The following is a 15,475-nucleotide window of genomic DNA, read 5'->3' as shown; positions in this document are numbered from 1 at the left end:
TCAACCTCCGTGTATACGCACTTCCTCCCACGTATTTTTCTTCACCTGTGCCCTCTTCTCTATTTTGTTTTGTTTTATTATCCCCATTTTACAAATCAGGAAACTGAGGTTCTAGCGTTTCCCTAAGAGTTGTAGTGAGGATTAAATCATAGTATTAAAAAAAAATAATAAAAAAGTGGATCTTCCCCTTTTCATTAACTGTGGTTTGCAAATCGCCAAGGCTGATGCGTATTCCTGGCGGGTAACTCAGCCAGCGCAGACTCGCGACCCTACCCAGCCCCCAACGTGCGTGTTCTCCCAGATACAGCCTGTTTTTTCTGTTTCCTGTTTGTATTTCAGAGTGGACCCTCGCCAGCATCCTCCGTGATCTCCATCTCCAGGGAGCAGCTGACCAGGTAGACGCCCTGACTCCGTGCCAGGTTCGGATCCCATCGCTCACTCTCCCTTTCTTCCTTCCTAGGCTTTCGCTACCAGCGGCTAACTTCCACAGAATCTATGCCCCCCTCTCCGGATTCAGTCCCGACAACGGCCAACGGCTCCTCTAACTTCAAGGAACGGGTGGCGCGACGGCTGAATCCTCTGCCGACCCTGCTTGTCATCCGCGCCTTCATGCCTCAGAAGAGGTACAAAGAATTCCGCGTGGTGGTGCTCGGCTCCTCGGGCGTGGGTAAGAGCGCGCTGGTGCAGAGATGGGTGCGCGGCACCTTCCGTGACACCTACCTGCCGACTATTGAAGACACCTACCGCCAGGTGGTGAGCTGCAACAACAAAGTGGGCGCCCTGCACATCACCGACACCACTGGAGGCCAGCGGTACCCGGGCCTGAAGCGCCTGGCCATTGCCAAGGGCCATGCTTTCATCCTGGTCTACTCAGTCACCAAGAAGGAGACCCTGGAGGAGCTAAAGGACTTCTATAACCTGATCTGCGAGATCAAAGGTGACAACATGCCTAAGATCCCGATCGTGCTGGTGGGCGCCAAGTGCGATGAGAGCGGCCGCGAGCTGAGCCTGCGGGATGGCGCCATCTACGCGCTGGACTGGAATTGCATCTTTGTGGAGACCTCGGCCAAGACCGACTTCAATGTGAAGGAGCTGTTCTGCCTGCTGCTGGACCAGGAAACTAAGCCCGCTCCCAACCCCCCGGCTCCCAAGAAGAAATCAAAGAAGGATAAGGAGAAGACCTTGGACAAGTGCCTTATCATGTGAGCCTCCAGCCTTAGGAGCCCAACTTGCCTGTCCTTACCTGCGCAGAAACCATGGACTAATCCCAGCATAATGTGTCACCTATACGTAATTGATTTTGTGCTGTGATTTGGTCTGTAACAATCAAATCTCAATAAATGTCCCCTGTAATAGCCTTTTCCCCCCAGGTAAGAGAATTCAGATGGTTAAAACCTTGAAATGAGAAAAAAAAAAAAAAAAGAGCAGTATACATTTTCACAATAGGATCTGGACAGACTTTAGAGAAATGTTTTAAAAAGAAAAGGAAATGCAAAATGAACCAAAAGATGCCACATCCCTTCTTGTAATCCTATTATTGTGTATTTTCAAATCCTGTCAGCCTAATAACACTCCTTCCACTGCTTTGACAAATTGCTGTGAAAAAAATATATACACTAAACAAGAAATTAAATGAATATTCTATAGCTGCTCATGGGGGTGGGGACAGAGAAAATTATGAAAGTGGGACATCCTTACCAAAGATGTACTAGTTTTCTGAGTTATTTAAAAATGTTTGAGTATTCCACATAGCCGTTTAAGGAAAAAGTGTAACAATTCTCTAATTCAATAAAGCTATTCTTGCATGTAATCGGCTCTAATGATTTCTTTTTCGCCTGACAGCAACAACAAAAACTTACCAATTGTGTAAGAATTTCAACCACACCTGGAAAGGTCTGTGATAAGAATTTTCAGGCAAGGATGACCCAGCCCTCTTGAAATTAGTCAATGCAAGGTTCTTAAGAGCTCCCTACAGTACAGAGCTGTTTGTGTCCATAACGTTTCCTGGACTGACATCTAAAACATCAGGCATCTTTGAAGAGGATCCTCGCCGTGTTGCTGCCTTGGAGATAGCAGCTAAAAAACAAGAAAACCTAACCCATTGCCCTTAGAGCCAATCGACCTTAAAGGGCAGAGCAGAACTTCCCCATGGGATTTCTAAGGCAGTAAACTTTACAGACTCCCACAGAGCAGGTGGATTTGAACTGCCAACTTTTCTGTTAGCAGCAGAGCACTTAACCACTGCACCACCAGGGCTCCTTAGCAGGTAAAAGGCACACCTCAAAGTTTGGCAGCCACAAAAGCCTTTCTCAAGAAATACAGGAGGCAGGGGGCAGAGAGGGGGATGCAAGGTAAGGGGAGTAATGAGTGGGATTTGAAATTTGAAAAACAACTCCTTAAGGAGTTTTTAAAAGATTCATTTTATGGATTTTTATATTTAAGCATAGTTTTTTGTTTTTGGAGTGAGGAAATACATATTTACTTGTGTCCCTTTGAGGTTTTTTTTTTTTTTCAAATTTAGGGAAGGGAGGCTCTTAATCTGGTGATTTTTCCATAAAACATTTATTATTCAAAAATATTGAGTAATGTCTGTGTTTCTTAAGATGGTCTCTTATAACTTTATTTCTAGGAAAGAAGCATACTGTTGAGAAGGAATTATAAACATCTATTTCACAGTGGTGTAGACAGAGTTTTGAGCTTAGAAAATCTATGCAGGGGCTCCTTTCAAAATATTTATGATTTTCCCTCTTTTGGAAACAATTATTCTCAATCATTAGAAAATATCTACGTGGTTCTACTGTATTGCTTTTTTTGTATTCTATTTAAAAAAAATAATTCTTAGCTAAAGTTCTTAATGGAGTAATTCCATTTCTAAAAGGAAAATACTCTAATTTGGCTAATTTCCAGAATTCTCTGAAAATTGTAACATAGTCATTGTTGATGAACAAAGGGATTACTAAGGGTTTGAGTGGTAAATATTAATCTTTAGAAAAGGAAAACATATTTTTAATGTTTCAGGTAATGCTTAGTAAAAAAATAACACTGCAACATAACGATAGCAAACATATAGTATACCTACATGCCAATGTTCTACATTATATTATAAAAGCAAACATAAAACCTTCCTTTATGCCAGACAATGTTCTACAGGGTATCGTTTAACGCTCACAGAAATCCAGTGAAGTGGATACTGTCAGACTCATTTTGCTGAAGGGTGCACTGATAAGCCTTGCAAAACAAGCAAGAGGCAGAGCCAGGTATTCTGCCCCAGAGTCCATGATTTTAACCACTCTGGTACACTACCTTTCTAAGATGACCAGTTAAAAGGGCAAATAACCTACCTTTCTACTTTCTATATTACATAGAGATGAAGAGGGAAGCTTCCACAGACCCTCCCTAGAATCCAGAATGGGAGCCAAAGAAGTAAATCAACAATTGCAAGTGTAGGATATTTTAGAATAGGGAAGAGAAGCACTTTGCATGAGGAGTCAGCAAAGTTTTCCCAGAAGATGTCACGTTACTGGAATCTTTTAGGTCTAGTAGGAGGTGGTTTAAGGAGCCTTAGTGGCATAATGGAAACCCTGGCGGTGTAGTGGTTAAGTGCTACAGTTGCTAACCAAAATGTGGGTAGTTTGAATCCACCAGGCACTCGTTGGAAACTCTATGGGGCAGTTCTACTCTGTCCTATAGGGTTGCTAAGAAGCGGAATCAACTGGATGGCAATGGGTTTTTTTTTTTTAAGTGACTAGTGGAACCCCTGGTGGCATAGTGGTTAAGTGCTAACCAAAAGGTCAGCAGTTCAAATGTGCTCCTGGGAAACCCTATGGGTCAGTTCTACTCTGTCCTATAGGGTTGCTATGAGTCGGAATCAACCTTATGTCAATGGATTTGGTTTGAGTTTTGGTTTTAGTGGCTCAGTTAAGTGCTTGGCTACTAGCTGAAAGGTTAGCGGTTCAAACCTACCAGGCTCTCTGTGGGAGAAAGATGTTGCAGTCTGTTTCTGTGAAGATTACAGCCTTGGAAACCTTATGGGGAAGTTCTCTGTCCTACAGGGTCACTGTAAGTCAAAATCAACTCAACAGCAATGGGTTTTTTTTGTTTAGGAGTTAGTTTAGCCGGGGCAGATGTGGGTGAGGGAAGGAGAGGAAGACATTTCAGAAACTGCAGTGTGTACAAAGCCATAGACAAAGCGTGAGGTTTGAGGGGTCACCAGCATGTGGCCTGGAATGAACAGAGCAAATTATGGAAGATGAGCCTGAAAAGTTAGAGGTGAGAATTCATTCTTTAGAGATAATGGGTAATTGCTCAAGGATTTAGGCAGACTTGATCATATTTGCATTTAAAAAAGATTTTTCTGGATCCTCAAGGAAGATGCACTGAAGAGAGGCAGGTAGACAAACTAGGCAGCTATTAAAATAGCCCAGGAATGAGGTTTTGAGTAAATGCTCTATGCATTGTCAGAGGGCATCGAGAGAAAGAGTTGAATTTGAGAGCTGTTTTAGTAGAATGGCCAGAGCTTGGTGATCTATGAAATTTGGGAGAGAGGGAAAAATTAAGGTGACTGCCAAGTTTCTCAGTGGGCTGGGTTGCAGGGGCATTAACCAAGTTCAGAAATGCAGAAAGAACAGCCAGTTTGGGGGAACACTTATTTGCACATGTACATGTGGATAATAAGCTACATTTTGGACCACATAATTACTAGGACAGCCAGGTAGAAGTTTCCAGAGAGGAACGGGGCTGGAATTGAGGACTGAGGACAATGGTCTCTGAGTTTTCAGCATATAGCTGGTGGTGAGGTTGTGGAGGGAGAAATAAGAGGACAAGATTAAAGGATTTAGGAGAGAATCCTGGGGAACATGGGCACTTAGGAAGCTGCCAACAAAAGGAAACTGTGAAGGACTCTTATCAAAAAAAAAAAAAAAAAAAAACCATTGCCATTGAGTCTAATCCAACTCACTATAGGACAGAATAGAACTGCCCCATAGGGTTTCCAAGGAGCACCTGGTAGATTTGAACTGCTGACCTTTTGGTTTGCAGCTGAGCTCTTAACCACTGCACCAGAAGGACTCTTAGAAGTGACCAGAAGATAGAAGGAAATGCACAATATGCAGTTATAAATGCTAAAGGAGAAATGAGTTTTAAGGAAAAGCATACAATCAGAGCCGCACCCCCCCAATCCCATTCCCTTCCAAAATAGGATAAAATGAGTTTTCGAAAATGTTGCTCAGATTTTAGCAGTTAGGAGAGATTTCTAGTTCTAGCCAACCAAGATGGAGTTCCTCCCAGGTCCTCCCTCTTACTTCTAAAAAACTCTAGACATAACACAACAAAAAGCAAAGGAAAATACTTAAAGGTGGGAAAAAGTGAACTGCCTAGGACTTAAGAAATGACACAACAGGTGAGTTCCCTGGGTTTCCCTGTTATCTCTCACTTATGCTCAGCATGGATCCATTTTACTTGGATCCACAATCAACCCCCATGGAAGCAGCAGTCAAGAAATCAAAAGATGCATTGTATTGGGCAAATATGCTGCAAAAGACCTCTTTGAAGTGTTAAAAAGTGAAGGTATCACCTTGAAGACTAAGGTGCGCCTGACTCAAGCCACTGTGTTTTCAATCACCTCATATGCATGTGAAAGCTGAACAGTGAATAAGGAAGACTGAAGAAGAATTGACTCCTTTGAATTGTAATGTTGGCAAAGACTATCCAATATACCAGAGACTGCCAAAAGAACAAACAAACCTGTCTTGGAAGTACAGCCAGAATGCTCCTTAGAAGCAAGGATGGTGAAAATATGTTTCACATGCTTTGGACATGTTATCAGGAGGGATCAGTTCCTGGAGAAGGATATCATGCTTGGCAAAGTAGAGGGTGAGCAAGGAAGAGGGAGACCCTCAATGAGATGGATTTACACAGTGGCTGCAACAATGGGCTCAAGCATAACAATGATTGTGAGGGTGGCACACGGCTGAGCAATATTTTGTTCTGTTGTACATAAGGTCTCTATGAGTCAGAACTGACTTGACGGCACCTAACAACAACAACATGCTCAGCACAGGGCACTACAGAAGCCTCTAGCCAAAACCACAACAGGCATGACAAAAAAAAAGCTCCAAGCCATTTCCCCCTATCCAGAGGAGCAGGAAAAGAGTTGCCTAACAACAGAAATGCTTTTTGACAATACCTTCCTTACTTCAGACAAACACCAACAGGAAAAATCCACTCCCTCCCTCTACAGGGAACTGATTTTCCACCCACCACATCCTGCCCTTGGAAGCAGGCAGGTTGTAGTGCTCTGATCTTCCTGCCTAGAGCTATTGGTACAGAGCAGAGCAGGGAGCTAACCCTCTTTCTATCCCATGATGGCAGATTCCTTCTAGTTGAGTGGTGTCGATGGAGCTGAGCAGGGAGCTAATGCTCAGATTCCCCTGACAGGATAGTGTCAGTACGTGCTCAGTGGGGAGCTGAAACTCTATTCCCACCTGGCAGCAACCAGAGTGAATGAGGTAGTGCAAAGTAGAGCAAAAACTCTAGTTCTTCATCACTCCCCCACCCCGCAGTCATCAGTGTACAGCCTCCACACACATATGGTATCAATGAAATGGAATAAGGCTGTGCAAGGTGGAGCTAGTTGGTACTCCACTCCCTCTTCTCCCCATCACTGAGGCCCAGTGGGGAGACGAGCTTACACCCCAATGAGACAATACGAGTCTGTGACCCCCTTTTCTGGGAATGTGTCAGTGAGGCTGAGGGGGAACTGATCTTCCTCTCCACCCTTCTGCAAAGAGGCAGTGTGAGTAAGCACTCCACTTTTGATGGAGTGGTATTGGTGGAACCCACAGAAAGTGGAAAATACATATCTACCTCACTTTCGCACTACACCTTAATAGGGGAATGTCTGCTAAAAAAATTAAAAAAAAAGAAGAAGAAGATTAGGATCCAGAGTCTCATAATATAATAATCAAAATGGTCAGGATACAATAGAAAATGACTTGTCATACCAAGAACCAGGAAAATCGCAACTTGAGTGAGTAAAGAAAATCAACAGACACCAACACCAAGATGAATCAGAGGTTGGAATTATCTGACAAGAATTGCAAAGCAACCATTATAAAAATGACTCAGCATGCAATTATAATACATTTTAAATGAAAATACAGAAACTCTCAGGAAATAAATACAAGTTAAAAAAAAAATTGGGAATTATGGACCTGAAAAATACAATAACCAAAATCTTGCTAGATGGGCTCAATGACAGAGATGAGAGAATAGAAATCAGTGAACTTGAGGATAGATCAATAGATATGTACCCAATATGAACAGCAGAGAGAAAACAGACTGAGAAGTAGTGAATACAGTCTCAGGCCTTGTGGGACAGTAACAAAAGTTCCAATATTTGTATCATTCATGTCTCAGAAAGAAAAGGGGGCTGAAATAGTATTAAAAGAAATAATGGCTGAAAACTTCTCAAATATGCTGAAAGATATAAATATGCAGATTCAAGAAGCTTAGTAAATCCCAAATAAAATAAGTCAACACCTAGATACAGCCACACTTAGACACATCATATTTAAACTTTTGCAAACTAAAGACAAAGAAGAAGTCCAGAAAGCAGTCAGAGAGAAATGATGCTACTAATCAGGGAACACCAGTTTGAATGACAACAAATTGCTCATCTGAAACATGAAGACCAGAAGAGAGTGGCACAACACTTTTACAGGACTGAAAGGAAAAAAAAAACTACCAACCATGAATTCCATATCCAGAGAAACTATCCTTCAGGAATAAAGGGAAAACAAAGACATTTCTAGACTAATATAAACTGAGAGAAGGTTTTTCTAGCAAAACTACACATAAAGAATAGTTAAAGAATGTTTTTCAAACAAAAAGAAAATACGAACAAACAAGGCTTAGAAATTCAGAATGGAAAAAAGAAATGAACAAAAGTAAGGGTAAAAATAATAGACTATTTCTCAAAAATTTTTTTAAATAACGGCTTTGACATAAAATTCACAGACCACAAAATTCATCCCTTTAGAGTGTATAATTAAGTGATCTTTAGTATAGTCACAGAGTTGTGCACCCACCACCACTATCTAATATTTGAACATTTTAATGACTCCAAAAAAAAAAAAAAAAAGCTTGTATTTACTAGTACTCATCTTTATTTCCTGATCAACATGTGGCCTATCATGTCTGGCATCTTTTACTGAGTATGATGGTTTCAAGGTTCATCCTTGTATCAGTATTTCATTCCTTTCTATGGCTAAATAGTATTCCATGTATGGGTGTACCACATTTGCTTTATCCATTTACCAGCTGATGGACCATTGGGTTGTTTACACTTTTTGGCTATTATGAATAATGCTGATATGAGCATTCATGTACATGCTTTTTGTGGACATGTGTTTTTAATTCCTTGAATATATAACTAGGACTGGAATTGCTGGGTCACATGAAAACTCTGTTGGACATTTTGAGGAACTGCCAGACTGTTTTCTACGATGACTGCACCATTTGACAACTCCTCAAGCAATGTGTAAAGTTTCTAATTCTCCACATCCTTGTCAATACTTGTTTTTTTTTTTTTTTTTTTGAACCATCCTAGTATGTGTGAAGTGGTATTTCATTGTGGTTTTGGTTTGCATTTCCCAAAGGCTAATGCTATTGAGAATCGTTTCATGTATTTTTTGGCCAGCTGTGTGTCTTCCTTTGAGAAATGTCTATTTAAATTCTTTGCCCAGTTTTTCTACTTTTTAACTTGAATTGATCACTTCCATCTTTACAACAATAAAAAATCTGAACAAGCTGAAAATTAGTGATTTTTCTTGGACTTATCAAAGAATTGAAGTTCCAGCACAAATTGCCACCCCAAAACCTGGAGAGAAAGGCAAACCCAGGAAATCAAAGCCAAGATTGGCTTACCTGGAGCAGAAGCTACTGGAGTCATAAACTGGTAAGAAAACGTAAACAGTAATTTTGTTGAATTTCTGGAGGCTGAGTGTAGACTCATAAGAGAGTGAGAAAACTCATGGAGGCTGAAGTCTTAAGGGGGCTCCCATATTCTCGGGGGTCTTACTTCCAGAAAGGAAATCCACCAGATTCTCATGGTAAACAGCTGAGAAAAATTCCCTCATCTCTCAGGCTAGGGGAAGGGAAAGATACCTGTTGCCATCGAGTAGATTCTGACTCATAGTGACCCTACAGGGCAGAGTAGAGCCACCCCATAGGGTTTCCAAGGAGTGGCTGGTGGATTCAAACTGTTGACCTTTTGGTTAGTAGCTGTAGCTCATAAACACTGGGCCGACAGGGCTCCAGAGGGGAAATATAGCCCTTGTGAGACACATCCAGAGCTTTCTCCATAACAAAACCTTACTCTCCAGGAGAAAAGAGCCTTATTCCATGCAGGGATGAAGGGCAATAAAAGGCCAATTCAAGCCCCTCTAGTCTTCCCATCTCGCCTAAGGAAAGGAAAAACCTAGGAAGCCCTTGTGAAAGTCATAGACCAGAGACAGGGAACCACTAAAAAACAGATTTAACATAATATTATACAATGCTTCTCCTCCCCTCACCCCGCCAATACATCAACAAGGCTCCAATTTAATAACAGTGGATTAAAGCTGAAAGAGATTCATGGTAGAGACTCTACTGCAGGATAAGTTCTTAAGGAAATCCAAAGAAAACTGGAGACAAAGACAAGGACACTAAAGGAATTTGAAGCCTTTTGAACTCACAGCTATAGCAAACATTAAACACAGTCCACCTCCTAGCGATATTAACATAAACCTACACACTAATGGACTGCTTACCTCAGTGCCAGTGATCCAATATATCATATCTAGCTTTCAACAACAACAAAAAAATTACAAGGCATGCTAAAACGCAAGAAAAAACAGTCTACCTAAAAGTTTGTCAGTTTTGTTGATCTTTTCAAAGAGCCAACCTTTTCTTTCTTTTATTTTCTTTATTGTTTTTCTATTCTTTATTTTGGTTATTTCTACTCTAATCTTTATTATTTCCCTCCATTTGATTTGGGTTTATTTTGCTTTTATTTCCTAGCTTCTTAAAGGTGAAAACTTACATTATTGACTTGCGATCTCCTTTTTTAATGTAGCTGTTTATAGCTTAAATTTTCTCCTGAGTTTCTTAAATCATATTTGATGGTTAAAGCAAAAATAACATCATCTGACGTGGTGCTCAACACATGTAGAGGAAATATTTAAGACAAACTGTATGTTAAAAGTAGAAAGGGCAAATGAACTTAAAGCAAGATTTCTACACTCCAACTGACGTGGTAAAACTTCTATACCAGTAGACTGTGATAAGTTACATATGTATATTGTAATACCCAAAGCAATCACTTACAAAACTGTACAAAGTCATATAATCAAAAGCATTCTAAATTAACCAAGATGGAATCCTAAAAATATTCAAATAACCCACCAAAATCAAACCTGTTGCTGTGGAGTCGATTCTGACTCACAGCGACCCTATAGGACAGAGCAGAACTGCCCCATAGGGTTTTCAAGGAGCGGCTGGTGGATTTGAACAGCTGACCTTTTGATTAGTGGCCGAGCTCTTAACCACTATACATACCACCAGGGCTCCCTAGTAACCCACAGGAAGGCAAAAAAAGAGAAAGAAAGGAGCAAGCAGCAGAGGAAACAAAACAATGAAATGGCAGGCTTAAGCTCTAAGATATCAATAATTCTCTCAAATGCAAATGATTTAACTATACCAATTACAACACAGAGATTGGAAATTGCATTAAAGCACATGACCCAATAATATGCTTCTTACAAAGGATCTCACTTCAGATTTGGTAGTTAGAAGATTATTGATATCTTAAAGCAGTTTCAGTGGCACAGATTGCAGAGAATTGAAGAATGAACAAAACAAAGAGGACGTGGAAACAATGAGTGCAGGCTGAAATTTTAACACCTCTCTGTGAAAAGGAGGAGGAGGATAGAATAGCTATTAGAGGATGATGTAAGAGCGTAGAAGGAAATTTAATTATTTTTTTCAATTATAAAAGTAATAAAATCACATTACCGTAATTTTGAAAAATAGCTACAGGAAAAATTAGTTCAACAGAAGCAATTTCTCCCACCATGCTCTTTATGTCTTGTCTCTCCTCCTTAGATTCCATAGGGGCAAGGACTGGATCTTGGGGACTTAATTAGAGCAAAATCATTTGACTGATTGAATGAGTGTTTGGACACATGTAATTCTATACGACCGTCCCATAATTCAGGATGCTATAGGGTGTGTGTACACATACAAACACACACATACACACATGTGTCTTCATCATAACATGTTTTTAACTATTTTTGTCTATTGTTAATCTCCTCTGTTAGCATGCAAACTCCATAAAAGCAAGGAATTTATTTTATTCACTGCTGTATTTCAAGTGCCTATACCAGTGCTTTATGCATAGTGAAAGCTCAATATTTGTTGAATTTAATAAAAGGAGGAGCCAAACCAAAGATTTCTTTCATTGGAAGCTCTTTGGATTAGCTCCTGTGTCCCTTTCACATACCCTATCACTGTGGAGTTTTTTATTTTGTTTTGTGTTGTTTGGGTTCGTTGTTGTTGTTTAGAGTTTTTTCTTACTTTCTGATAGCAAAAGATAAAAAAGATACCACCCCCTAAACCATCACTGTCAGTATGTCAATATATTTGCCTCCATTATTTTGCCCTTTGTGTCTCTGTCTATGTATGTGTGCCATAATTATAATCATAATATACATACTTCAATAATCTTCAGCAGGATAATTTTTCAAGATGGGAGAGATTTGAGCATGCTTATTTTCATCTACTAGGCACTGATTATGTGACAGATAATATGCTGTTCACAAAGTGTTAAAGGAAAAAAACAACAGAAAAAAGGGTGGAGGATTCAGGGGAGATAGCCATGGCCTGGTAGGACATTAGCACAGAGGATGTGTGTGATGGTTAGTGTTATGTGTCAGCTTGGCTAGACTACGATTCTCAGCGGTTTGGCAGATATTACCTAGTCATCCTACATTTTGTGATCTGATGTGAACAGCCAATCAGTTGAAAGGGGAGTTTCTTGGGGGTGTGGCCCACATCCAATGTTCCAGCAGAGTTTACTCTCTCTCTTCCCAATCCTGCATTCATGTTGTCAAACTCTGACCTCTGGTTCTTAGGACATGAGAAGCCTTCAACCTGCTGCCTGACCCACAGATTTTGGATTCACCAGCTCCTGTAACCCTGTGAGCCAGCAGCCTGCCACTTAACCTTCAGATTTGGGGATTGTCAGCTTCTGCAACCACATGAGTCAGCAGAAACCTCCGATCTGCCACCTGACCCACAGATTTGGGACTTACCAAGCCTCCACAATTGCATGAGCCATTTCCTTGAAATAAATCTCTCTGTATATATTTTTATATATACTTTACTGGTTTTACTCCTCTGGAGAACCCATGCAATCCAAGAAAGAAGGGAGACTCATCTCCAGAGGCTGCAAGCTGATGATGATCCCAGGGCCAAATCCAAGTGAATTGTATTTGGCCCACAGAATGGTTAGGATACTGCTAGTCATTAGTTTTTTTCCTATTATTTTTCAAATAAACTTTAATTTTAGAAGAGTTTTAGACTGCAGAATTATTGTGAATATAGTACAGGGAGTTCCTATATACCCACACTCAGTATGGCACATCTGTCACAATTAATGAACCAGTATGGATACATTTTTACTAATTAAAGTCTATAGTTAATTTAGATTTATTCCGTGTCTTAGTTATCTTTGTTGTTAGGTGCAATTGAGTTAGCTCTGACTCATACAGACTCTATGTACAACAGAACAAAACACCGCCTGGTCTTGCACCATCCTCACAATTGTTGCTATGCTTGAGCCCATTGTTGCAGCCCACTGTGTCAATCCATCTCATTGAGGGTCTTCCTCTTTTTCGATGACCTTTTACTTTATTAAGCATTATGTCCTTCTCTAGGGACTGGTCCCTCCTGATAACATGTCCAAAATGTGTGAGACGAAGCCTTGCCATTCTCACTTCTAATGTGAATTCTGTCTGTACTTTTTCCAAGACAGATTTCTTCATTCTTCTAGCAGTCCATGGTATATTCAATATTCTTCACCAACACCATAATTCAAATGCATCAATTCTTCTTTGGTCTTCCTTATTCATTGTCCAGCTTTCACATGTATATGAGGCGATTGAAAAACCATGGCTTGGGTCAGGTGCACCTTAGCCCTTAAAGTGACATCTTTGCTTTTACCACTTTAAATAGGTCTTTTGCAGCAGATTTGCCTAATGCAATGCATCATTTGATTTCTTGACTTCTGCTTCCATGGGTATTGATTGTGAATCCAAGTAAGATGAAATCTGGCAGTCTACTTCTGAAAAAATTCACCAGTGAGAATATTATGAATAGCAGTGGGACATTGTCTGATATACTGTCAGAAGATGAGCCCCTCAGGTTGGAAGGCACTCAAAAGATGACTGGGAAAGAGCTGTCACCTCAAAGTAGAGTAGACTTTAATGACATGGGTGGAGTAAAGCTTTCAGGACCTTCATTTGCTGATGTGGCATTACTCAAAATGAGAAGAAACAGCTGCAAACATCCATTAATAATAGGAAAGTGGGATATACGAAGTATGAATCTAGGAAAATTGGAAGTTGTCAAAAATGAAATGGAAGGCATAAATATCCATGTCCTAGGCATTAGTGAGCTGAAATGGACTGGTGTTGGCCTTTTTGAATCAGACAATCATATCGTCTGCTATGCCAGGAATGACAAATTGAAGAGGGATGATGTTGCGTTAGTTGTCAAAAAGAACCTTTCAAGATCTATCCTGAAGTGCAGTGCTGTCAGTGATAGGATAATAGCCGTACGCCTACAAGGAAGAACGGTTAATACAGCTATTATTCAAATTTACTCACCAACCACAAAGGCCAAAGATGAAGAAATTGAAGATTTTTACCAACATCTGCAGACTGAAATTGATCAAACATACAATCAAGGTGCATTGATAATTACTTAGTTTTTAGTGCTGCTGTAACAGAATTACCACAAGTGGATGGCTTTAACAAACAGAAATTTATTCTCTCAAAGTTTAGGAGGCTTATTGTCATCAATCTTCCCCTGGGTCTAGGAGTTTCTCAGGGCAGGGACCCTGGGGTCCAAAAGACACGCTCTGCTCCCGGCTCTTTTTTCTTGGTGGTAGAAGGTCCTTCTCCTCTCTACTCGCCTCTCTCTTTTATATCTCAAAAGAGATGTACTCAAAATACAACCTAATCCTGTAGATTCTGTCCTGCCTCATTAAAATAACTGCCTGTAATCCTGCCTCATTAACATTATAGAGGTCAGGATTTACAACACATGGGGTAATTACATCAGATCACAAAATGGAGGACAACTGCACAATACTGGGAATCATGGCCTAGCCAATTTGACATATATTTTAGGGGACACAATTCAAGTTTTTGTTTTTCCTTAATGTCCTTTTTCTGTTCCAGGATCCCATCCAGAATACTACATTACATTTAATAGTCATGTCTCTCAAGGCTCCTCTGGGCTATGATAATTACTCAGAATTTCCTCATTTTTAATGATCATAACATTTTTAAAAGATTACTAGTCAGGTATTTTGTAGAATTCTCCTCAACAGATATTTTATAGAATGAGATTTGTCTAATGTTTTTCTTGTGATTAGACTGGGATAATGTGTTTTCAGGAGGAAGGCTACAGGGCAAAGTGCCATTCTCATCACATCACATCAAGGGTACATATTAACAATATGATTTACCATCATTAAATTTCATCTTGATCACCTGGCTTGAGGTTGTGTTTGTCAGGTTTCCCTCACATCCCAAAGCCTTCTCCCATCAACTACCCACAGATGTCTTTGTAGAGGAAATTCAGTCATTACATCTGACCCCTCAGTTCCCTTCCTACCCACTATTTCTCTGTAGTTGCATTGCATCTTCTCCTCCTTACCTCAGATCACAGAGAAAGAGGTAGACTTCATCCTATCAAAGGTGAATCTCTCTGCCTGGGTGCCTTTGACCCACATATTCCAGCCGCTCTGGAACTTGGCCTTGTGAATCAGATCCTCCAGGTTGTTTTTTGCATCTCTAGCCAATCTCTCTGCTGGTGCTTTCCTTCCTGCCTATAAGGAAACATTCTCAAGTCTCTCCCATCCTAAAGGCACCTTCTTCTTATCTTGATGCCTGCTAAAACTATTATTTTTGCTCCTTCCCTATAGCAGAAACTTCTTGAAAAAGTAATTATATTATAATGATAACTTATTTATTATATTCTTACCATTATAAAATAGTATTATTTGTACGGTCATAAACTAGCTACCTAATGTAGGACCCTTCTTAGCATTAAATGAAATAATAGATAGCTGCCATCGAGGTGACTCTGACTCATGGCAATTTTATGTACAACAGAACAAAGTGTTGCCCAGTTCTACATCATCCTC

The 15,475-nt window shown here is 40.2% G+C and overlaps 1 protein-coding gene across 1 annotated transcript; it reads left to right on the top strand.

Annotated features, from left to right (window-relative positions):
* Positions 1–409: 409 nt before the first annotated feature.
* Positions 410–1,728, top strand: DIRAS3 (DIRAS family GTPase 3). The gene has a single exon (XM_049875972.1). It carries the CDS (start codon positions 496–498, stop codon positions 1,204–1,206), a length of 711 nt encoding a protein of 236 aa, XP_049731929.1. The 5' UTR covers positions 410–495; the 3' UTR covers positions 1,207–1,728.
* The last annotated feature ends 13,747 nt before the right edge of the window (positions 1,729–15,475 follow it).

This window comes from Elephas maximus, chromosome 3, assembly GCF_024166365.1.
Source record: "Elephas maximus indicus isolate mEleMax1 chromosome 3, mEleMax1 primary haplotype, whole genome shotgun sequence".
Taxonomy (NCBI): domain Eukaryota; kingdom Metazoa; phylum Chordata; class Mammalia; order Proboscidea; family Elephantidae; genus Elephas; species Elephas maximus.
The sequence above is the reverse complement of the archived record's forward strand: the minus strand, read 5'-3'. Positions and strand labels throughout refer to the sequence as shown.